This window comes from Aquarana catesbeiana, linkage group LG09, assembly GCF_042186555.1.
Source record: "Aquarana catesbeiana isolate 2022-GZ linkage group LG09, ASM4218655v1, whole genome shotgun sequence".
Lineage (NCBI taxonomy): Eukaryota > Metazoa > Chordata > Amphibia > Anura > Ranidae > Aquarana > Aquarana catesbeiana.
In genome coordinates this window covers 210,204,276-210,229,701 of record NC_133332.1, presented here as the reverse complement: position 1 = coordinate 210,229,701, position 25,426 = coordinate 210,204,276, and the positions used below count along the sequence as shown (strand labels likewise).

At 42.4% G+C, this 25,426-nt stretch overlaps 1 protein-coding gene across 8 annotated transcripts in view; it reads left to right on the top strand.

Annotated features, from left to right (window-relative positions):
* Positions 1-25,426, top strand: part of NACC2 (NACC family member 2) — a 250,949-nt gene that overhangs the window by 168,046 nt on the left and 57,477 nt on the right. For 4 of the 8 annotated variants that reach the window (XM_073599628.1, XM_073599629.1, XM_073599631.1 and 1 more), the window contains 2 exons: positions 1,109-1,194; positions 14,562-15,495. In XM_073599628.1, coding sequence (XP_073455729.1) covers positions 14,625-15,495 — 871 coding nt within the window. In that variant the 5' untranslated portion in view covers positions 1,109-1,194; positions 14,562-14,624. Of the gene's footprint in view, positions 1-1,108; positions 1,195-2,046; positions 2,205-14,561; positions 15,496-25,426 lie in introns of those variants that run through there. The other 4 variants (XM_073599632.1, XM_073599634.1, XM_073599635.1 and 1 more) reach the window with 2 other exon arrangements.

Genomic DNA, 25,426 nt, shown 5'->3' with positions numbered 1-25,426 from the left:
TCTCTTAAGTAAAATGGGTGAACTGTCTTTTTAAACTTGGCAATAATGGAAGTGCAATTGTCTTGGAAGTGTTGCCAGTGACACATTTGCCTGTTTGAAAAAGCAATATGCCGCAGAATTGAGCAAGGTCTGCATCAAAGACTAGAGGTACTCTTGAAACGCAAACACAAACAGAGGGGTGGTAAAAAAAGATTTCAAGTAAGGAGAACAGAAGAAAATCTGTGGGAAAATCAAACAGCATTGGTGAACCTGAATAGTGGGGTGTCACATAAGTGTCTTGGCAGTTCCCAGGCATGGCTGTAGTTTTGTCCTGCAAAACATTACCAGGGCAGGGGTGCCAGCTCACTGGTATGGCAGCCAGACCCTCCCTGCACCCCTGTGCCTGCCGCCCTGCAGCAAAGGGGCAGCAGATCCTAATAGAAACTCCCACTCCTAAAACTGGTGAGAGAGAGAGAATAGAAAGGGAGATAGCAGCACTGTACAGTAAAATTCCTGGCACCCTTCCAGCTTTTGCAACCATGCCTGCTGCTCATTCGCAGCTCCCCTCCCAGCCGCAGGAGTTAAACACCATCTCTGCCAACCTTGCAGACTGTTTGGAATAGTTGAAATGCTTTGACACTCCGGACTGGATGGCAGGGGAGGCAGTTTACAGTGTCATTCATATGCAAAACTGCACCATAAATCCTCAGCCCTGTCTGTGTTGCTGTGGCACCACTAAGCACCCCATCAGCATACAGTACAGTAAAAAAAAAAAAAACTCCTGCCATCTTTGTTTGCATTGCAGTGACTCATCAAAAGTCTGCCTTGTACCAACACTGAGAGCATTCTTCTGGCACTGAGCGTCCTCGATTTTTTTTTTTTTTTTTTCTCTTCTGAAAGCTGAGGCTCTGGGCTGGCATGTTCTTCAGGTCTCTAATCAAAGGGTGCTATTCATTGCGCAGAGAGCCTCTGAATGCTAATCTGCATCCGGCCACAGTCATTGACATGCTATGCACTGCTGTGTTGGACATTTTGACTTGCTAAAACCTTGAGATCCAAAAACAGAGGCTTTTCTCGGATGCTGATGTATATATTTTTTTCTCTCTTTTCCTCCCTCGACGCTTGATAGTGAGCCGAAGAAAACAAAGTGGGACGCACTGTCTTCTCTCCTCCCGACCGATGTCTGGATACTTGGGACCACTCTGGTGATTTAAGGTAGGTGCAGAGCTGTCGGGCAAGTTTGTGATGCTGCGAAGGTTTTCTATGGAGTCGTTAAAGCTTGCGTTGGTGTGTGACGGTTTGCAGACATTAGAAGTGGGACATCTAGCCCTCCTCCCCTATCGCATGTCTGTCTGTGTCTCTATTCTCTGTCTGCTTATCAACATGGGGGACACAATAGTTTGACTCGTTCCTCCCTCGGACGAACGATTTCACGGTGATTCTAAATCCCAGACCTAGTCTTTGTATGGGCTTTAAAGGGAAGGCAGCTTTAGTAATTATATCCTGGGGTTTGGAAGGTAATAGCGGTGACCTGTTCAGTAGGGTTACTACTGTCATGCATATGTTTTGTAAATGATCCATTTTTTGGCATGTGTCAGTGGGATTTGGGAAGTGTTCTCTTCCGCTTTAATGCAGCAAACGACAAATGTTATTACAGCACAAGTGTCTGTGTATTGTCCTGACATACCCTGCCGGGAGGTAATTGGATGCAATACTCTAACACGGACTGAGGATAGCGACACATATTACTGAGGATAGCGACACATATTAAAGGGTTTTTTGAGCTCACTGCATCGTCTTAGATCCCAGACACAGAGGAAAAAGGGAGGAGGGGGGGGGATGCATTAGAGGTTTCATGTCTGACTTGGGAAAAAAAAAAAAGAAAAGCATCCTTGCACTTTTCTCAACTCTCATTTTCAAATCTTTCAGAGAGCAAAGATCATAGGAGTCTCCAAATAGAGGCACAGAGGTGCCCCCCCCCTCCCCCACTTCCCCCCTCCCTTCCCGAAGGGGTATTAAAAATTTAGAATTCTCAGTTCGCACTGCAGCATGTTCTATAGGCTGTAATGCCCATTCAGTTTATTCCATCGCCAGCACATGCCACACAAACAGGAGTGCGCTGACTGGCGCCTTGTTTGCCTCGGATGTCATCGCAAACCAGCCACCAGTGTCGCCTTTGGACAATCAGGAAGCCCCCCTATCCCCATAAAGAAAATCCCAGCCATGTAAGTACAACGACCTTGCGTTCAAAACGCAGCCTAGAGCAAGACCTGTGTTTCCCGTGACATCTCTATTGTCACTGTCCTGCCAGCCATTTAACCCCTTCCCTACCAAGGTTCAGTTCTCTGGCCAAGCCTTGAGTGGGTTAACCAGTTTTGTGTCTTGAGGCAGCTCTCCATCCCACCAGCATCAGATTTATTATTATTTTTCTTATTTTTTCCTTTTTGCTCGGCTGCGACTACATCCGCTGGTCAATAAATCAAAAGTTTTTCTCAGTAGGTGAATGTTTACAGGCATGCTAGAGAGAGCGGTAAAAGGTTTTATATCTTTTTTAAGGTTGCAATTACATGCTAGAGAGATAAGATAACTTATTAAATATATTTTTATTAGCCTTTTAGCATACAGGTGTCCTCTTGTGCAGGGTTTGGTCTATGTGCGCTTTACTAGGAATGTTTGGGGCAGCTGTGTCCAGGGGTGATTTCCTTCTGGGAATGGCTAGTTCTGTTGACGCAAATGATAATCAATATCAGTTATGCTTTTTTATGTTTTATTATTGCTCTAATGTCCTTATAGCGCTGACATATTCTGCAGTGCTGTTCATAGAACACTAAAACAGCCTCATCTGTCTCTGTGCCAGAGGAGCTTACACTTTAATGTCCCCACTAAAGTAACACACTATTACTAATTTACATTTATAAAGCTCTGGCATATTCTGCAGTGTTATACAGAGAACATTGTACATTGAACATTGTACCATTCACATCAGTCTTTGCACCATAGGAGCTTACACTCTAATGACCCCACAACAGTCACATACTAATATTAAACAGTGATATAGCTCTAACATATTTTGAGAGCTGTACAGAGAACACACTGAAACCAGGTGTACAGGTTCTGCACCACAGGAGCTTACACTCTAATGTCCCACCACAGTCACATGCTATTGTGACTGTGGTGGGACATTAGATATACAATGATATAGCTCTGATATATTTTGAGTGCTGTACAGAGAACACACTGAACCAGGTGCACAAGCTCTGCACCATAGGAGCTTGCACTCTAATGTCCCCACCAGAGTAACACACTATTACTAATTTACATTTATAAAGCTCTGACATATTTTACAGTGCTGTACAGAGAACATCATACCATTCACGTCAGTCTCTGCACCATAGAAGCTTACACTCCAATGTCTCCACCACAGTCACATGCTAATTTTTTAACAATGATATAGCTCTGACATATTTTGAGCGCTGTAGAGAGAATACACTGAACCAGGTGTATAAGTTTTGCACCATAGGAGCTTACACTCTAATGTTCCACCACAGTCATTATTATTATTATTATTATTATTATTATACATTTTCTGCAATGCTGTGTAGAGTACACTAAACCATTAACTTCACTTTTTGCACTAGAGAAGCTTACAATGTATTAATCTACCAGTGGGTTTCTGCTTTGTGGGAGGAAACCTTAGCAGCTGGAGGAAACTTCATGCAGATAAAGTCGTATTGGTATATGAACCCAGATCCCAGTATGTCATGCCAATCACAAAGCCACAGCGCTGCCCTTGGCATGGCTCTGCGGTGGAACATCCACTTCCTAAATAGAATGTCCAACTCGCATTAAGAATAGAAAAATGGCTGAACCATCAGTAAATTCACCTGTCTGGCGAATTGAGGCAGACCAAGAAAATAAGGTTAGAAACAGTCTGTACCAGCTGTCTTGTTCCATTATCCCTGTACAGAATCTCAAAGTAATCCTTGTGCCCAATGGGACATGTTGAGATTTTGCTCTTTTCCAGGGAGAACACAGACATGGGCAGCTTTGTCAGTGAAGCAATTGAATGAGCAGCGAGGATTGGTTATTGCACTTTGCACATTGTCATTGACCGAATGTTGTGTTTGTGGGAACATTCTGCAGACGGCTGTAAGAGCTGTCTAAACTACTAGGACAGTGTAGTGATTCCTTTGTGGTGTGGTTGGGATCTTTCCTTGCAGCACTGGGGGTCCTGTGTTTGGCTCCCATCAAGGATATTATTTGTATGGAGTTTGCAATTTCTTCCCATGTTTATTCAGGTTTCTTTCAAGTGGATCCTCTCCCTGCCACAATTCAAACCTGATAGATTAATTAACGTTATCTAAGTTGGCTTGTGTGTGTCAGAAAATATTTGTATAGCTCTGACTAATCTCCCCATATTCTAATAATTGTAGTAGGTATATTGGAGTGTAAGCTCCTCTGAAATTAATGGTTTAGTATTCTCTGTACAGCAGTGCGGAATATGTCAGAGCTATAGACATGTATATAAATATTTGTTTGTGACTGTGGAGGGACATTAGAGTGTAAGCTCCTCTGGTCAGAGACTGATGTGGCTGGTTGAATGTTTTTTTGTACAGCATTGCAGAATATGAAAGAACTATATAAATGTATAATAATCAGAACATATGATTGTGGAGAAACAATAGAGTGTAAGCTCCTCTGGTCAGAGACTGGTGTTGCTGGTTCAATGTTTTTGTACAACGCTGCAGATAATGAAAGAACTATAAATATGTATAATAGTCATAACGTGACTGTGGTGGGACATTAGAGTGTAAGCTCCTGATTAGAGACTGATTCAGTGTTTTTTGTATAACACTTCAGAATTAGAAAGAGCTATATAAATGTATAATAGAGCATACGATTGTGGAGGAACATTAGAGTGTAAGCTCCTCTGGTCAGAGACTGATTCAATGTTTTTTGTATAACACTGCAGAATTTGCTATATAAATGTATGATAGTCGTAACATGACTTGAGTGGGACATTAGAGTGTAAGCTTCCCTGGTTAGAGACTGATGTGACTGGCTTAGTGTGTTTTGTAGAATCTACAGAATACAAAAGAACTATATAAATGTATAATAATCATAACAGGTGATTGTGGTGGGGGCATTAGAGTGTAAGCTCCTCTGGTCAGAGACTTATGTGACTGGTTTAGTATTCTCTGTACAGCACTATGGAACATATCAGAGCTATATGAAAAAGCAAAATGCACTCTAAAATTGAAACCTTTACCAGCTTACCTACCATGAAACTGGTAATATTATTTTCATAGTTGCATATGTCACAGTCCTTCTTATAATATCCAGTTTGTTAGCAGGGTGGTCTTACTTCAGGAACCAAAACCCCAAAGTTAAAACCTGTCCTGATTTCTGCAAGTTGGCAGGAGCCTTCGTTATACTTTTGACCACTTGAGAATTTCAGCACCTGCACCCGAGAGGTGAGAGGATTGCTTCAGATTTACTTCTAGCCCCCGGGGGTTTAGGAATAATTCTGGATTTCCCAGAAATTGCTGACGTACAGTACTCGCCGTGTAGTTGTCTGATCCTCTAATACCTTCGGCAGTGGAAAGATTGCCTACCTGGATTTTGTAGTTCAAGAAAAAAACAACTTTGCTTCAATGTTATTTGTCCAAAATGACCTGCTGGACAAGACAAGATAGCTGTGGGAATGAGCCTTTTCTCTGCCAGTGTCTTAGGAATCCCTCATGTGTAAATGATTGTTTGGAATCTTAGCTACAACAAAGGGTCCGCTAACATTATTGTAAGTGTTTAGTAGCTCTTTTTATTCATATCTACGCTTTGCGTCAGCATGTGTTTTATATCGCATGTTACCACAACACACATACACATCATTTATTTTAAATGGCACCCTTACCCCACATGCTTAACTCATGTTGGGGAAACAAAAAGTGCAGGTCTATTAAAACTTGCATTGACAACCCATTCACAATAAATGTGCTGCTTTATAGCTGTGTACATTAACGTAGGACATAAACCTACGGCAAACAAAATGAATAGACAACTCCCACCACTCTATGTATCTAGGGCCCATGTGTCAGGATGACTGACAGCCAATGAAAGGAGCACAACAAAGAACAGAGTGTCCGGCTTTGCAAAAATTGGCATCCCTGCTACACATAACACAACTGGTAAAATCAAATGGAATTTGAGCAGCCAGAACTAGGACATAGGCTGCCACTCATCGCAGGTGATATAAATGGATTAACTTCAGGAGGTGTATGGAACTTGAGAGATCTTCAAAATGTATGGCTTAATGCTGAGAGTGCTGCATTTCACAAGAAAACAGGCTTGGAGATGATCTATTGAACATAGAGAGTGAGGAGTGTACTGTGGTCACAGAAACTCAAAATTCTAAAGCTGATTCTAAGACATGGGGACCCAGGGTTTTTTTTTATATGTAGAAATTTTCTTTACTATTAGGACCTGTGCTGCTAGATTAGATGCACAGGATGCTTTCACAGTGTTTCTCCTTTTAAAATAAATCAGTTGTGTTACCAAGATCTCAGTGTTGTAGATGGAAGCGAAAAGAGATTGACAATTGTTTATTTTTTTCATACTGCTCTTGTAGAATAATCAGCAGTGGAAAACATGTAGTCCTTTTAACTTCTGTTTACATCCACAGTCTATATATAAATGTTTTCACACAGCTTTCTTCCAGGATTCACACGTCTTTTCAAATTAGAAAAATGGAAGAAGGTTGTGAGAGTCTTGTGAAAACATTCATAAATAGACCCATAAGTGTTGTCTGGAGTCAGAAGCTGTGGTTGTATTTTGAATGAATCTTGTTACATTCTAACGTTTCTCTGGACATCGAGCACTTGTTCACACTGATGCGATTTGGTATGCGTTTCAGAACGCATGGAAATGCATGGCAAGTCAAATAACATGACTTTCTATGGTGGCCGTTCACATATATGCAGCCAGAATGCAATACATTTTTAAAATGTGTCCTGTGTGTGTTTGGTGCGATGCGATATTCATCTCCATGGGTGCTCAACCTGTGGCCCTCCAGCTGTTGCGGATCTACAAGTCCCATGAGGCATTGCAAGCCGCTGACAGTTACAAGCTTGACTCCCAAAGGCAGAGGCATACTGGGAATTGTAGTTCCCCAACAGCTGAAAGGTTGTGCACCCATGCCATAGAGTCTAGTGGAACCTGCATAGAAAATGCATAGGTGTTCAAAGGCTATTCGTTTCCAGTGCAATTTCTAGCAGGCTTTTCTGAGCTGATTTCCAAAGAGAGAATAACAGCTGTATCCAAATGGCATTGGAATCACACCTGAACCCACATGAAGTCACATTGGACATTATCCTTGATATAGCACCTCAATCCTCAGTCAAATTGCAAGGCATGAGTGTGAACTTAGGCTGAGGGAGGTGGTGGACATTTGTAACGTTCTTGTTACTGAGCGTCCAAGTAACTTTGGGGAATTTGGCCCTTTTAAGATATAAACAAGAGATAGCTCTGCCTCATGTGGGCAGTTTCATGTGGGACAATGGTGTGTATGGGCTCCAGCAGACATCCCCGGTTCAGATTGTTTGACCAGCTACTGCCGTCATTCCCTTAGAGATTAAGTCGACCGCTGAGGGTACCTGCAAACTGCCTGCCCTCCACATGAAAAGCTGGATGGGGCTCTAAAAATTCACACGTCCCTGCAATGACAAATATCGACCATTCAATGGTCAGATTGTGCTTCTGATTGTCCCCTTGTTGACAGATTTCCAGCCTGTCCATTTATGAGGACCTCAGTCATCCCGACCAGCAAAAACTAATTTCAGGGAGGTGACACGTCCCCCCGGTGCGGACCCCCCCCCCAAATAAAATGCAGCCTTACCAGTGCCAATTAAATGCAGCCTGATCACTGCCAGTTAAATGAAGCTATACCAGTGCCCATGAAATGCAGCCTTACAAATGCCCAATGAAATGCAGCCTGATCACACAGCTGCTGGGGCTAGGCTAACGGTCCTGGGGTCTGGCTGCTGGTGCTGGGGCCAATGGGACGGCTGCTGGGGCCAAGTGTCTGGCTGCTGGTTTTGGAGTCTGGCTGCTGGGGCCGGCTGCTGAGGCCAGGGGTCTGACTGCTGGAGCCTGGGGTCTGGCTGTTAGGCCCTTGCTGCTGGGGCCAAGGGTCCGACTGCTGGGGCCAAGGGTCCGGCTGCTGGGACCAAGGATCTGGGTGCTGGAACTAAGGGTCTGGCTGCTGGGGCAAAAGGGCTTGCTGCTGGTCCTGGTGTCTTGCTGCAATGGAGCTGGTGAGCCATCCCAATCAGAGAATTCCCCAGGACGAGGGTGGGCAGGGGCAGAAGACTGATCTGCAGTCTGTAGCAATTAGAATAAAAAAAAAAAACTTTCCCCTGTCAAGCGGGCTCTATCTCCACTTTCGGCTGCCGCTGCGCAGTGATCTCCTGTGTGACAAGTACATGACAGTCCCGGTCTCTTCTATATCAATCCACCGGGCAGACCGGGACTGTCATGTACTTGTCACACAGGAGATCACTACGCAGCTGCAGCCGAAAGTGGAGAAAGAGTCCGCTTGACAGAGGAAAGGTTTCTTTTTCTTTTAATTGCTACAGCCTGCAGATCACAGTGTTCTCTCTGCCTCCACCCACCCCCCTTCTTCTCTGCTGAATCGGCCAGACCGACCCCCCAAAAAAGTTCCCATGCAGCAGCCAAAGCAGGCTGGGGACAGAAGTATGGGCTGTCCCCCCCTCTGCCTCAGCTCGCAGCGACTTACATCCACCTGTCACTCAGCCACAAACAAAGCGGCCGTACTCTATTCGTCCTCTCGGGATACTCCTGTCTGTGGCTGAGTCACAGGCCCAGCCGGGAGATTGCCTTGCGCTTGCGGGTGTCCGGGAGCCCGCAGACAAATGCGGGAGACTTGGGATGTCTGGGCCCTAATGCCATCGATGTAGCATGAGACACCCGACGTTACTGGGTTGTTTACAAGGCATTAATGGTTAATTTTGTGTGACGTGTCTAACCCTAACTAATTTGTTGTGAATAATGTGAGATATATTCATAGATAAAAGGGCCAGTAGATATGAAACATATTTGAATATTTTTTTTAGAAATGTGTGCGTATCTTATCAGAGGTTTAGCTATGTAGTTGAAGATGACACAGTAGGAGGAGATTTATTCAAACACACAGTTGACTTCCTGCTGTGTAAACCCAGAGTTGAGATTGGATCATCAGCCAAAATGTATAGGGAAGGGTTAGAACACCTTCCTCATATTTATTACTGCCTGTGTCCCTGTTGGAAAGATTCTATCTCTCCATTAGTCCTGATGACCATTGGCACAGAGATTGAGGGTTCCAGTGACAACTGCCTAAGAAAGTTTTACCACTTTAGGGAGACTTTCCCTGTTGTGTCTCCAGGACAAGTAGTTAAAGTGTCACTAACAATATCCTTATTCTTCAAAAATAATCCATACATATCCACTACCTATTGCAGTTCTTCAGTCAGATGTGCAAAAATTAAAAGCCAGCAACTACAAAAGCCAAGCTGCTGACTTTTAATAAACAGACACTCATCTGTCCCACGATCCAGCACCATCCTCACCAGAGCAGGTTTCTTCACCGGGCTTCTGTCCCCGGTGCCGGAATGTTAACTGTGGACAGCCGGCTGTGACTCCTTGGGGCTCCACAGCCGGCTGGCCACTGCGATAGCACAAGCTGTGCTTTGTGAATGGTCCTGCAACCTTCTGGGACCTGTGAAGTGTCCCAGAAGGTTGGGGCGGGGGGGGGGAGGGGTGCTGGGACTTCCACTCAGGTCACCTAGGCAAGCCGAGCAGAAGTGGGAGCGGGTACGAAACATCTCCTTTTACCTTCACTTTTGTTTGGAATGAGCACTTCACACTAGTCTAAGCACACTACAAATCCCATCGTTCATAGTCCTTAGTTCATCTCGGGAGTGAGCTGTAGTGGATGGCTAAGTTCCTACATACAGTGGGACCATGAAGAAGGAACGTAGCTACCCTCTGACAGAAAGTCAGATCACAGCAGGAGAAAAAATAACTAATTTGGAAGAAAAGCCAAAGTTTTTAACTATTCCTAAAAATGTTCTCTTCCCCATCCTCTTACGTATCCTGCATACGTATTTACCTCTTTTTTAATTCCCTCCAGTCTGGTGACATGATCCTGCAGCTCCAGCTTCCCTGTGTCAGTGAGCAGCTGCTTCAGGGAAGAGGAGGAAGAGCCAACAATGGTTGGGCCATGGGAGCCTATGAGTGATGTAACAACTCCCAGAATTCACAGCCATTGTAGAGCACTCCCTTACACAGGAATCACATGACCGGACGGGATTAAAAAAAGGTAAGTATACAGATTTTTTATGCAGGATAGGTAGGAAGAAGGGGATGAAACATTAGTGTTATCCTTTAATACCACTTTAAGAATACATACTTGATTGTCACTTTAGAAGAAGTCCTTCAAACAGGAGAGAGACGAAGAAAACAAGAACTGATAAAAGTTCTAACCATTACATGCTTTATTAAAAAAAAAAAAAATAGAAAGCTTTGTCTTCAGATACTCTTTAAATAGTCTTAGTCAATGTCAATCGGCATCTAGCTCTGTCCCCCCCTCACCACGGTCCTGGCTGTACGAGGGGCTCTCACCGATTGTCCTTTCATTTGGGATTAGTCAGGTTGATAAAGACCAAGTTCACATTTTCTCTGCAGTGTGCTCACATTCCTCGCTGGCGAAGTGCGGTGAGTCAGCGCTGAGTCGATGAGTGCTAACATAAGTTGAAAATCCATAACATATTGCATGTTTGAGGCATAATAACCAGACAGAACGATTTACAGCCTTTTTTGCGTGAACTGGGGTTCTCCGCTCTTCCCTGTGCCAGCAGACACAATCATTCTCCATCTGCTACCAGTGAGCTTGCTGATGAAAACTAGCAGAACGTTGTCTAAAGTTTATCTCCTGTCTAGGGGCTCTGTTTCACAAAGGATCTCCAGGGAAGAGATAAACTCTGTTTACTTTTTATACTGAGGGATTCTGCTTAGTCATTTACAGCCCATGGTTCCAGAGAACAGAGGGTTGTTTGAAGCCCAAGCCCTTACCAGAGATCTGCCAGACATACTGTAAAAAGGCACCTACATCACCTTCTTCCTGTACAACTTGTTTGTCCCTGACTGTGTGGAAAACTTCCGGCAGAGAATAAAAACCACCTACGTTTCATCCAAAATGTCTGTTATGTGGATACAAAGATAGGCCATTTCATTGAAATCCTTTAAAATCGTGTGCCAAGAAGAATTGTTTGTACTATAATCACATGATCAGTCCCAGAGCTGATGTTGTATCGGTCGGATGCTGCATCTGTCCCCCGCCACCTCAAGGATTGGGAACTGAGCGATCAAACACAGCTGATCGCTCAGCTCTCGGTCTTCAGTGAGCAGAGAGCTGGCAACTCTCAGCAGAGCCACAACAAGGTCATCCAGCACCTATGGCAAAGATGCCAAACTGCGTCCATATTCCGTTCATGATGTGCAAGCTTAGGGGATCCTACACACAGCAGTCGCTTGCATTTCAAAATCATTGCCACTGTCACTTCTCCTGCCTTGCAACAGAAGGAAGGCGCCCCCATCCCTACAGTAAACTATTGTGCCCAGGGCAGCTGCCCCTCCTGCCCTTCCCTTGTCCTGGCCCTGACTGTCGGTCTCCGACTCTCACTCCACTCTTCCAGAGCTCACTGGAGCGCTGGTCTGTGGAGAGGGCGGGAGCGGCTAGCTCAGTCTCCCAGCGGCTCACTGAAAGGCTGAGCCAGTTGGCAGTCTAGGCATCTGGGTGGATCCTGACCATATGGGATCTTATCAGAGCATCTCTGTGACGTCATCCGACAGCGTGTTTTAGCCTGCTGTTGACTGATAACGGGTCATAGTGCAGGACGAACTGCACTCATGTGATCCATAGAAGAGGTATAGCCAAAAAAGCTTTGGTTATACTTCTCCTTGAAGCAGTTACAGAAACCGTTTTTTTTTTTCTTTTGGGATAAAGACCATTGTAAGCACTATTTAGGAACTACATTTTTGTGGTGGGACTTTTTAGGCACCAATGTATACCAACATTTCTGGCACAAGCTGTATATTATACAAAACAAAAACTTCAATTTCTATTGTACAAAAAAAAGAATTCCACAAAATCAAGGCCGGAAATTGTTATACATTCCTCAAATAAGAGGACAAAGTTACACACTCCATGTTCCATTAAACGTCACAATGCTAACAGATCTTGCAAGACATTTGGCGTTATTCTTATGAAAAACCAACGGTCTTCTTCAGGGGGTAGGGAGAACATAGAGTGCCAATTAGTAGATTTAGTCAGCCACGCACTAAAAACACTGTCTGCTCCCTATGATCCACCCGATTAGAGGCAACAGGGGAGGTTTGGAGGATCCCCTTTAAGAGGATTTTGCAGGCTGATACAGATCTTATTTCCAATAGTCCACAGCCCCATGGGTATACTGAGTTTGGTTTTCCCAACAGGAAGAAGCCCTTTAAGAGGCTTTAGCAAGATGTTACAAATTCCAACAGTCCAGGGTCCCAAACGGTTCCCAAACGGATGTAATAAAAGCACAAAACATAGAAGCCCTTCTCCCAAAACACTACTCTGGATTCAGCCTGCAATCTCCTCTAACATTTCCCATACAATTTTCCCTTACCTTCAAAAAAATTGAAGGGTTTTTTTTTTTTTAATAGTATAAAATTTGTGTCAAAAATTTTGGTATACATTGTGCCAAAAAAGTCCCACCACAAAAATGTTGTTCCTGAATATTGTTATTAATTGGGATGTTGGCACAAATTCCTCTGTATTTTTATACTGTTGCCAGCACTTCTGTCAGTGTTAAATGGCCACTAACTGCTACTTGTGCTGGACAGCTTGGTCTGTTTAAGGAAGTTGACAAATAACAGCAGAAACCACAGGTAAAAAATGAAGTTACGAGGAGGGCTTAACCAAGAATGCTTGGTTAATGCTACTAACATAGTACGTTATATATGTCATTTTTTATTTTGCCTTTAGTACCACTTTAGGGAAAAATTGCATCCCCTAGATTGTAAGCTCTAATGAGCAAGGCCCTCTGATCCCTCCTGTATTCAATTGTATTGTAACTTCACTGTCTGCGCTCATGTTGTAAAGTGCTGTGCATGCTGTTGGCGCTATATAAATCCTTATTAATAATAATAATCCCAATTTACCTTTTATATGTGAACATAAACCAGATATGAAGCATCCAGTTCCCTACTAACATTCACAGGGATGTTACGTTCTGTGCACTTAAAGCTGTCAGTAATCTGACCTTTAAAACACCGTAGAAGTTCTGCAGTAGGTCATGAACTAGTTACAGGGGGTCGAGGATCCTGGGAAATTCTGTTGTGAAACAGAGTGTGGTTGCCATGGCTGTAATAGAAATGTCATTGCATGGGAGCTATAGAAAATCATGACTGGCGTTAAGTTGAAAAATTAAAACATTTTTTATTCAATCTCACTTTCTAGCTACACAAGCCACTTTGTATCTCATTGAACACTGTGCATTTTCCAGGTGGCTTACCTCGCTGTAGGTTTTTTCCTCGGAAGGAAGGATACTGACTTTGCCATCTATCTTGCTTATAACCACTAGAGGGCACACCTAATCCCTACATGAAATATGATCATGAAAATGTGCCGCAGCAAGTTGAAATGTGCAAATTACAACAAACTACTTCACATAAACATTACACTATAACCCACAAAGATTACAGAGCATACTAATTATTAAACGGCTACAACCATCATTCACAAACATGTACATAAAAATGTCATTAAAAATGTTGGCGACTGCTGTTGCTGGATAGCTGAGCACAACCACTCAACGGGGGGAGCAGCTTTTATCATGTCCCACAATAGAATTACTGGCAGGAACTTTGCTGTGTGCTAAAAAGACTTTAGGGCCAGTTCACCTACTGTATATATTGTGGTGACAAACATTTTTCTGAACTTGTAGAACCCCTAGGACACACAGACAAAACTTGCTTTCTATGTGTCATATTCACTCTGCAATGCAGCCTGGGGCTGCACTGCAGTGAGCTGCAATAAAATGCAGACATGCTGAATTTTATCGCAGCGCACAGGAGCATGTCACTGTACAGCAGCGCAGTGCACTACATGTGCTGCTGTACAGTGACTTGAATGAAGCATTACTTTGTACACTTCGAATAAAGTTGAATGTAAAAAGGGAGTTGTGTAATCCTTTGAAACTCGCATTACACTGCCCCCTACTGCAAGCTCACTGTAGCCAGAAAAGACAGTTGCCGTACACTAAACCTCTGCGGTTTAGTGTGCGGCAGCTGTCCAGGGCAATGTGAATAGGCACTAAATCAGAGGATCAGAGATTTAGCTGCATATCTCCTCTACTAGTAAACTCCAAAATTCCTCTCCTTTAGATTTGTGATGAAAACTCTTGTATATTATAATTCATATAAACTGGCTTTTTAGGTTTCATTTATTTATTAATCCAAACTTGTTTTTTTTTTTTTTTTTCCAGATGTGAACAATCTCTGTCGCAACCCTGTTGAATGTCCGAAGCCTGCTACGTCACTGCCCAGCCATGTCACAGATGTTACACATAGAAATTCCCAATTTTGGGAACACCGTCTTGGGATGCCTGAACGAGCAGAGGCTTATGGGACTATACTGCGATGTTTCCATTGTGGTGAAAGGCCAGGCCTTCAAGGCGCACCGTGCTGTTCTGGCAGCCAGCAGCCTATACTTCAGAGATCTGTTCAGTGGCAACAGCAAGAGCGCCTTTGAGTTGCCGGCTACGGTGCCGCCAGCGTGCTTCCAGCAAATACTGTCATTTTGCTACACTGGGAAGTTGACTATGGCGGCTAGCGAGCAGCTGGTGGTGATGTACACGGCCGGCTTCCTTCAGATTCAGCACATCGTAGAGCGAGGGACAGACTTGATGTTCAAGGTGAGCTCACCTCATTGTGACTCTCAGACCACCATGATTGAAGATACCAGTTCGGAACCCCAGAGCCCCTGCAACCAGACAACAGCTACTGCCACCTCTGCTTCCTATGTAATGTCTCCTTCCATGCCCATCCCGCTTCTCACCCGAGTGAAAAATGAGAGCTTGGAGGTGCAGCCTATTGCGGTACCCAATGTGCCTGGCAAGAGGCCGACGGAGACTCAAAACAGGGACAGCACGGGAGGAGCCTTGTCTGCAGTGGCCCCGCCAAAACTACAGCGGGTTTCTTACTATGGTATGTCTAGCCTAGCTACGCTCTTCCCCAATGTACAGCAAGTGTCGTATTCACAAGGGGAGCGCACAAGTCCTAGTGCAAGCAGCATACCGACCACGGACAGCCCAACATCCTACCACAATGAGGAAGATGAGGAGGATGATGAGGCCTATGACACTATGGTGGAAGAGCATTATGGGCAGATGTATATCAAGTCCACTGGGGGATACACAGGTAGGAAACATCATTTTCCAGTTGATGTACTTATAGGCTGTGATTGGTGACCTCTGCAATTGCTAGCTGCCTGGCTTTCATGCTGAGTTTTCTGGTTATAATCACTTTTGAATCGTCCAGAACAAATATATGGATTAGAGGTTGACTTCACATATCATATGCTTTCTCTGTTCAGATTTAGAAAGCATTGTAGCCATTTGATCAGCATGACAGCCAGACAAGTAGCATTGTCAGAAACTGTCCACAATGTAGATACCCTATTTAGTTAAGCACAAATTTACCTTTTAGGCCACCATCTTTATTTCTCTGCGTTCTGTTTTCCTTCTTTTTTCTCGCTGCTCTTCATGTTGCAAGGTTATTTAGTCTGAAAATGGTGACCATGTTCTTCTGAGATTGGATTTAGGACTAGTTCATTTAAATCCGTTCATAGAATAAATTGGAGTTAATTTACTAAAGGCAAATTAACTGTGCACTTTGCAAGTGTAATTGCTCATGAGCTTAGTAAATAAGGGGAAGCACTGCTGACTTCCATGATCCAATCATGTACAAGCAAAAATGCTGTTTTTTTCTCTTGCATGGGATTGGGTAATCTTTGTAAAGTGAAGCTTTTCCACATTTACTAAGCTCTGGCAAAGTGCACAGTTTCATTGTCATAGGTGTGCACAGCCTATTGCATTAGGGTGTGCACCCCAAAGCTCAAACATTATGCATGTGTATATATACTGACAGTGTCAGTTGGGCAGTGGATGGTGTCAGTAGTTTTTTTTTTTTACAATTTTATTTCGTTTTTACAATTTTTTTTAGGAGTCCCTATAGGGGGCTTTGGTGAAATATCAGGGGTCTAAACGGAGAATCTGCGCTACACGGGGTGTTTAGGGTGTGCCCAGGCACACTCTGTGCTCACTCCTATGCTCATTGTGTTTAGTAAATCCACCCCTATGTTCGGTAGCAGAATGGCCTGACTATGCCTTTCTATTTTGTTGTTTTATTTTACCTTTTATTCAGTGTGGTTATACAGGAAAAAATAAGAAAGGAAACACTCTGTAGAATCCTAAGAATTGACATTACTGTCAGAGATTTGTGTTTCTGCCTTCAGTATACGTTTATACAGCTCTGCCCGTGTCTCATATCTTAGCTTACCTCCTGTTAGCTGCCTGCTGGCAATGAGAGAATGTCACATTATTCTGTGTTGAGAGGGATATGCCACTGAAGCTCACTTTACATACAGCTTGTTCATTCAAAGCTTGCATCACTTTCAGAGTCATTTAGCAAAATACATTCTAAGACTGTACACTACAGCCATTAAATGGTTTGGGTCTGCTGGAGCTTCTGTATCATGTTATTTTGTAAAAAAAATAAATAAATAAATGGGACTAAAAAAAAAGGTTTTTGGTAGCTTTTATTTATTTTTGCTGTTTATCTTGTCAGTTTAGGTATCTGTACATGAGGCATCATCTCCTTGCTAAAAAAAAATAGCGTTTATAGGAAATGTGGTCTTGTTAATATTTTTTTTCTATGAAAAGATACAAACTTTTTTTGCTTGGTTATAGTTGAAATATTGCATATACAATGCTGTGAAAAAAGTATTTGCCCCCTTTCTGATTTTTGTATTTTTTTTCATATTTGTCACACTTAAATGACTCAGATCATCAAACAAATTTTCCTATTACACAAACATAACCCGAGTAAATACAAAATGCAGTTTTTAAATGATGATTTCATTTAATAAGGCAAAAAGCTGTCCAAACCTGCCTTTATGTGAAAAAGTAATTGCCCCTAAACCTAATAACTGGTTGTGCCACCCTTGTTGGCAACAACTGTAATCAAGCGGTTGCGATAACTGGCAATGAGTCTTTCACAATGCTGTGGAGCAATTTTGGCCCACTCTTCTTTGCAGAATTGATTTAATTCAGCCACATTGGAGGGTTTTCCAGCATGAACGGCCTGTGTAAGGTCATAATACAGCATCTCAATTGGATTTAAGTCCGGGCTTTGACCAGGCCACTCCAAAACCTAAATTTTGCTTTGTTTGAACCATTTGGAGGTGGACTTGCTGTTGTGTTTCAAATCATTGTCCTGCTGCATAACCCAAGTGCACTTGAGCTTAAGGACGAACTGATGGCCGGACATTCTCCTTTAGGATTTTCTGGTAGAGCTCAGAATTCATGGTTCCATCAATTATGGTAAGTCATCCATGTCCAGAAGCTGCAAAGCATCATGCTACCACCACCATGTCTGACTGTTGGTATGATGTTCTTGTTATGAAATGCTGTATTAGTTTTATACCAGATGTAACGGGACACTCACCTTCCAAAAAGTTACATTTTTGTCTCATCAGTCCACAGAATATTTGCCTAAAAGTCTTGGGTATAATCAAGATGTTTTTTGGTAAATGTGAGATGAGCCTTTGTGTTCTTTTTGGTCAGCAGAGGCTTTGGCCTTGGAACTCTCCCATGGATGCCATTTTTGCCCAGTCTCTTTCTTATTGTTGAATAATGAACACTTATCTTACCTGAGGCAAGTGAGGCCTGCAGTTCTTTAGATGTTTTGGGTTCTTTTATGACCTCCTGGATGAGTAGTCGTCATGCTCTTAGAGTAATGTGTGTAGGCTGACCACTTCTGGGAAGAGTCACCACTGTTCCAAGTTATCTGCATTTGTGGATAATGGCTCTCCCGTGGTTCACTGGAGTTCCAAAGCCTTTCAAAATGGATTTGAAACCCTTTCTAGATACATTTACATTACTTTGTTTCTAATCTGTTCTTGAATTTTTTTAGATTGTGGCATGATGTGTGGCTTTTTGTGATCTGTTAGAGTGCTTCACTTTGTCAGACAGCTTCTATTTATGTGATTTCTTGATTCAGCAGGTCTGGCAGTAATCAGGCCTGGGTGTGGCAAGTGAAATTTAACTCAGCTTTCCAAAAAATTGTGGTTTGCCCCTCCCATGATTCAGCATGGGAGGGGGCAATTACTTTTTTACATAGGGCCAGGCAGGTTTGAACAGCTTTTTTCCCTTAACAAATGAAATAATCATTTAAAAACCGCATCTTGGATTTTACTCATGTTATCTTTGTGTAATATTAAAATTGAATCATTTAAGTGTGAGAAATATGCAAAAAAAACAGGAAGGGGGCAAACACTTTTTCACAGCACTGTAAATATGTTGTATTTTAATTTCTGTCTGTTTTCAAGACTAGTCTGACCTGCTTTGGCGAAAAAGCCTGTTGACAGAGCTCAATAGCATTAACATACAGTTGGAGGAGTCAGGGTAGTATGTGTGCACATCCTATTAAATGTTTATTTGTAAAGATTTTATATAAAAGGTATGAAAACATATATGCCACATCCGTTTAAACATCTAAAAATGTTAAAACAATTGACAAAAAAATGATGGTTTAATTATAGTATACTTTTAAAGCTACCCGTCTTTCCTTTCATAGTAAGCTTGGCTATGCACACATGACAAGTTTGTGATCACTAGTGATGCTGTGCAGTACATTTTTTTATTTTCTCAATGATCTATTAAACAGGGCTGAAGTTTTCCTCTTGTGTACTGCTCCCCATAACCCCCCATGCTCTGCTTTTCCACGGAGCTAGCATCTGTAACCATACAAAATGTGACTCCTGCAATGGAGAGATCTTCTCTGCAGTAGTTTGTGTCTCTGCACCTGACAAGAGGGAGTTTTACCCACAGTTATTTGTTCCTGCCCTTCCCACAAGGGTGCCATTACCTCTAGTAGTTTGTGTCTCCATACTCCCAACAAATTGAGATATCCTTCAGTAGTTTGTCACTGCTCTTACCACAAAGGTGAGTTTTCCTGCAGTCGTTTTTTGATTCTGCCCCACCCATAAAGGTTAGATTTCCCGCAGTAGTTTGATTTTTTTTTTTTTTTTAGATTCACATTTGTGCGTTTGAGGAATGCACACAATCTTGTGCGTTCCTACAGTGCTCAAAAGACATGCATCCCTTTTGTAGGCACACGTCTGTGCCATTTATTATTAATGGCACCCCAATGCACATTGCTACCAATGTATCATTCCTTTTTGTGCGGTGTTAAAAAACAAACAAAAAAAACACTTCTTTTAGTGTGATTTTTACCTGTAGGGCAGCCCATTGAAATTAATAATGCCCTAAACGCAATGTGAAAAAATGCGCACACACTATCACACCAGCATAGGTGATATTTTTGCTGTGGAAAAAGTGTTCTATTTTCAAAAGAATGTATTTAACTAATTGGCAACCTATACAAAATGTGATCGCCAGCCATAAAGCTTTATAGAGGTTCAGCTGCCTGTATTGTTGGTAAGCCTGCAGACTGGCCATGGCTCTCCTTGTACACTGGAGTTACCAGACACATACACAGGGTTAATCCCGGGCGTGTTCCTCTTGCCCGCAGTGCTGGTACATTGCATGCTGATTAGTTGTACCTCGCTCTGGGATTAGCTGGACTCTCATTTCCTTCCTATGATAATGCAATTTTTTAACTTGCATTAAACAGATGTTCTCGCCCTTAAATGTGTGAGCTGGATGTCACTAAATCCACACTAATGCAAAACAGGATGAAAACAGGTTTTCAGACGAAAGAACATTCATGGGAAGGGAGTTATGGTGTTGGATTAAGGGGCCCTCCACCTTCAGGTGACTTTGGTTATCAAATGAAAAGAATTATATTAAGAGGTCAGAACAGGAAAAGTGATACTGGGCGGAGTTCATACATGTAGAATAAGATCAGATACTGAGAACATTAACCAACATACACAATAAGAGAAGTGGTACTGGGCACAGTTCATACATGCAGAAGATCAGATACTGAGAATAATACCCAGCATACAGAACAAGAGAAATGCTAATCTGCAGTGTCCATGCATACCGAATAAGAAACTATACTGAAGGTTATACCCAACCTACAGAACAAGAGAACTTTTACTGTGCAGCATCCATACCTACAGAATAGGAACGGATACAGTCCCTTGAAAAAGTATTCATACCCCCTGAAATTTTCCACATTTTGTAATGTTACAACCAAAAACGTAAATGCATTTTATTGGGGTTTTAGGTGATGGACCGAAACAAAGTGGCACATAATTGTGAAGTGGAAGGAATAAATGGTTTTCCAAATTTTTTACAAATAAAAATGTGAAAAGTGTGGGGTGCAATACTTTGTAGAACCACCTTTTGCGGCAATTACAGCTGCAAGTCTTTCTGGGTATGTGTCTACCAGCTTTGCACATCTAGAAAGTGACACTTTTGCCCATTCTTCTTTGCAAAATAGCACAGGATGGATTGAGAGCGTCTGAACAGCAATTTTCAAGTCTTGCCACAGATTCTCAATTGGATTTACAGTAGGTCTGGACTTTGACTGAGTTCCCTGTCACCCCCTTCCCTCAGATTTGAGCCAAAGCGTTCCTTACACACCTCAGGATGACTTTCTTCCATCAGTGAATGGTGAAACTTCCAGGAGCAGTTAACCCCCTACTCCAGAAATGGTGGTACCGTATACAAAATTTTCTTTGACATTTTACTTTTTTCAGCGCATAGTTACAACTTTTTACACTACTGCCTACTACTTATAACCCAATGGACATGGTTGGGCTTCAATTTATGTGCAATAAAGTGTTTTTCAATTGAATCCAAGGTGTACACTATTTTACATATGAATACATATATGAATATATATTTTCGACTTTCTTCCCATAGAGCGCCTCCTTAGTTTTTGTATATCCTGGACTTTGATTGGGCCATTCTAACACATGAATATGCTTTGATCTAAACCATTCCATTGTAGTTCTGGCTGTATGTTTAGGGTCGTCCTGCTGGAAGGTGAACCTCTGCCCCAGTCTCAAGTCTTTTGCAGACTCTAGCAGGTTTTCTTCTAAGATTGCCTTTTATTTGGCTCCATCCATCTTCCCATCAACTCTGACCAGCTTTCTTGGCTCTGCTGAAGAAAAGCATCCCTACAACATGATGCTGCCACCACCATGTTTCACGGTGGGGATGTTGTGTTCAGGGTGATGTGTAGTGTTAGTTTTCTGCCACATATAATGTTTTGCTTTTAGGCAAAAAAGTTCAATTTTGGTCTCATCTGAACAGAGCATCTTCTTCCACGTTTGTTGTGTACCCCACATGGCTTCTCGCAAACGGGACTTCTTATGGCTTTCTCTCAACAATGGCTTTCTTCTTGCCACTTTTCCATAAAGGCCAGATTTGTGGAGTGCACAACTAATAGTTGTCCTGTGAACAGATTCTCCCACCTGAGCTGTGGATCTCTGCAGCTCCTCCACAGTTACCATACTTCTCTGATTAATGCTCTCCTTGCCCGGCCTGTCAGTTTAGGTGAACGGCCATGCCTTGGTAGGTTTGCGGGTGTGCCATACTCTCCATTTTCGGATGATGGATTGAACAGTGCTCCATGAGATGCTCAGAGCTTGGGATATTTATTTATAACCTAACCCTGCTGTAAACTTCTCCAGAACTTTATCCCTGACCTGTCTGGTATGTTCCTTGACCTTCATGATGCTTTTTGTTCACTAAGGTTCTCTAACAAACCTCTGAGGGCTTCACAGTACAGCTGTATTTATAAATTACACACAGGTGGACTCTATTTACTAATTAGGTGACTTCTGAATGCAATTGGTTCCACTAGATTTTAGTTAGGGGTATCAAAGTAAAGGGGGCTGAATACAAATGCACACAACAATTTTCAGATATTTATTTGTTAAAAAAATTGAAAACCATTTATCATTTTCCTTCCACTTCACAATTTTGTGCCACTTTGTGTTGGTCTATCACATAAAATCCAAATAAAATATAGTTACATTTTTGGTTGTAACATGACAAAATGTGGAAGATTTCAAGGGGTATGGACACTTTTTCAAGGCACTGTACATCCAACATATAGAAGAGAAGTGGTACTGTGCAGGGTCCACATACACATAGAACAAGTACAGATTTTATATGCCATGTTACTTTCTGACAGACTTTTTATCCACATTTTCACAGTAAATATTAAGTGCTGCCATTTGTAGCCTATCCCAAAGTATGTGTACATATGTGTCATTGTGAAACAAACCCTTATTGTTAGGCATTAAGTGTTCTAGCAGTACTGTGTTGGCAAGTTTTCTTTTGGTAATAACAGAGCAGTTAGCCAAATTGCCAAGCAGCAGTTGTTGGTAAATAAACTGTGGAAGGGACAGGTAGTGAGTCTTTGGCTTTGCCAGCAATTCTGCCAACGTTTGCTGCTATACTTGGCAATAGAATATTTAATCTCTGTATACCCGGGAGACAATACAAACTGAGCTCTCCCTCCACTCCTGATTCTGTTTACTCTGACCTCTGCACCACAGTATTAAGCAACAGCACGTGTCTAGACAGTGCCAAAACTTTATGGCCACAGAGTGCTGCTGTTTTCTATAATCTTTTGTTGATCTATAACCGTTTTCTCTAGATTATATTCTATGCTTTGTGGCTGTTTTTAGGGGTAATAGCTCTTCAATTGTACATAATTTTAAAGGGTCTGTTGACTGAAAAAGGTTGAAAAACACTTCTGTAAATTTTCCCTCAAACTAGGAAGACTCTGCCCCTGACCTTCTCTCTACTGTTCTAAATACACTTAACACTGAGTTATCACACTCTCCAACATGACCCTCCTTAGGGTAAAAACTACTCTGCTCCTGACCTTCTCTCTACCTTCCCGATTACACTCACCACTGAGATATCACATTCTCCAACATGACCCTCCATAAGGTAGAAACTACTCTGCTCCTGATCTTCTCTCTACCTTCCCGATTACACTCACCACTGAGATATCACATTCTCCAACATGACCCTCCATAAGGTAGAAACTACTCTGCTCCTGATCTTCTCTCTACCTTCCTGATTACACTCACCACTGAGATATCACATTCTCCAACATGACCCTCCATAAGGTAGAAACTACTCTGCTCCTGATCTTCTCTCTACCTTCCCGATTACACTCACCACTGAGATATCACATTCTCCAACATGACCCTCCATAAGGTAGAAACTACTCTGCTCCTGATCTTCTCTCTACCTTCCCGATTACACTCACCACTGAGATATCACATTCTCCAACATGACCCTCCATAAGGTAGAAACTACTCTGCTCCTGATCTTCTCTCTACCTTCCTGATTACACTCACCACTGAGATATCACATTCTCCAACATGACCCTCCATAAGGTAGAAACTACTCTGCTCCTGATCTTCTCTCTACCTTCCCGATTACACTCACCACTGAGATATCACATTCTCCAACATGACCCTCCATAAAGGTAGAAACTACTCTGCTCCTGATCTTCTCCCTACCTTTCTGAAAACATGCTCCATAAAAGAGAAAATACTATTGTGTGGTTAGTGCTTTTAGTGTTTGGAATTTCTCCTTATCACCCCCTAAGGACGGCTTACACTTTTGGTATTGCAGCACTGGGGCAGAATCAGGTAGTGAGCGATTGGGCAAGATGTCAAACTCAATTGTTTTCCATCAGTCTGAGCTGACTCTGACTTGAATTGAGAGAAATAGTAAAGTATAACCATTGCATAGCACTTTTAAGCAGAAAGCAAAGCCTGAATGTGTAAAGCATAAATATGGCCATCCCCATTTTTTTTTTTTTTTAACATTTATACACCTTAGAATATTACCTGTCTGACAGGTTTGTATTGCTGTTAGGTCCCCTTACTTCAAGTGACAGGTGGGATAGTTCTTGCCCCTTCCTCTTGTGTCATTGAGATGGGAAATGAACAGGAACCTCTGGAACAGGAACAATGACAATAATTAAAGCCCAACAGATGTTCCAAAGCTATCCAAAACTTAGTGTTTTTAATTGTAGTTTTATTTAACATATTTAGTATATTATATTCATAGTAAAATTTACTATGAATATCCTTTAGGGACACAAAGTGGTTGATATACTAAAACTGGAGAGTGCAAAATCTGGTGCAGCTCTGCATAGAAACCAATCAGCTTCCAGTTTTTTTTGCCAAAGCTTAATTGAACAAGCTGAAGTTAGAAGCTGATTGGCTACCATGCACAACTACACCAAGTAAATCTCCCCCAAAACTGTTGTAGAAAATCAGTTGGCGTTGGAGAGGATTTCAGATTTTCTAAATTGTTAGAGCCGTTTAATCCTGTCACTATTCTGTGCCCCTGCATCGCTCAGTGGAGTTCTTCTTTACTGATTGCTGGCCCTTGACACAATGGGAAGGTGCTAGCATGAGCATACAGCGTATCCTAATATAACCTCAGCGAGTTTTTTTGTGGCCACTCCGGCTGACAAGGGGTGAATGTTTAATCGCACAGGCACACTGGCAGATGTTCTGCGAGACGCGAGGTGCCGGTGAAATACGAGTATTTATAAACTTCACAACTTGTGACAAGGCAAAGCTCTAAAAAAGGACAGAGCAAGCCGGTTCTAAAGGCCACAAGAAGCTGTTCTTCTCCCTGGGAATTTTATAGCAATACAAATCTGGGAGGAGCTGGCATTTAGTGGAACACTGTGTAACCTGTCCAAAATCCCTGATACGCAGCTAGCATTAACTCTTTCCAGACTGCGCCTTTCCTTAAATAACTCCTCCAAGTTAACAGACAACCAAACATTTACTGAACCTTATTGCCTTGCAAAGGAAGAAGGCTAAGTCTACCGAAAAATGCAGTTTTAGTTATAAGTGGAGTCTGGTGGTATTTCTCAGCTATGTTCTGGCCCACCTTGGAGTGTTTCTGCTCCTTCACAATATAATCAATAAAAAAATCCAGCAGGGGAGAAAAGGACTATTCTAACAGCACTGGCAGGTGTGTAGACCTTGGAACTCACCACCTGAGAAACCTGAAAAGCATCCACCAAACACTAGTATTGTAGTTTTGGGTGAAGTAGTCCTTTAATCCCACTTATATTTAGGTCTGATTATCTTAAGAAACAT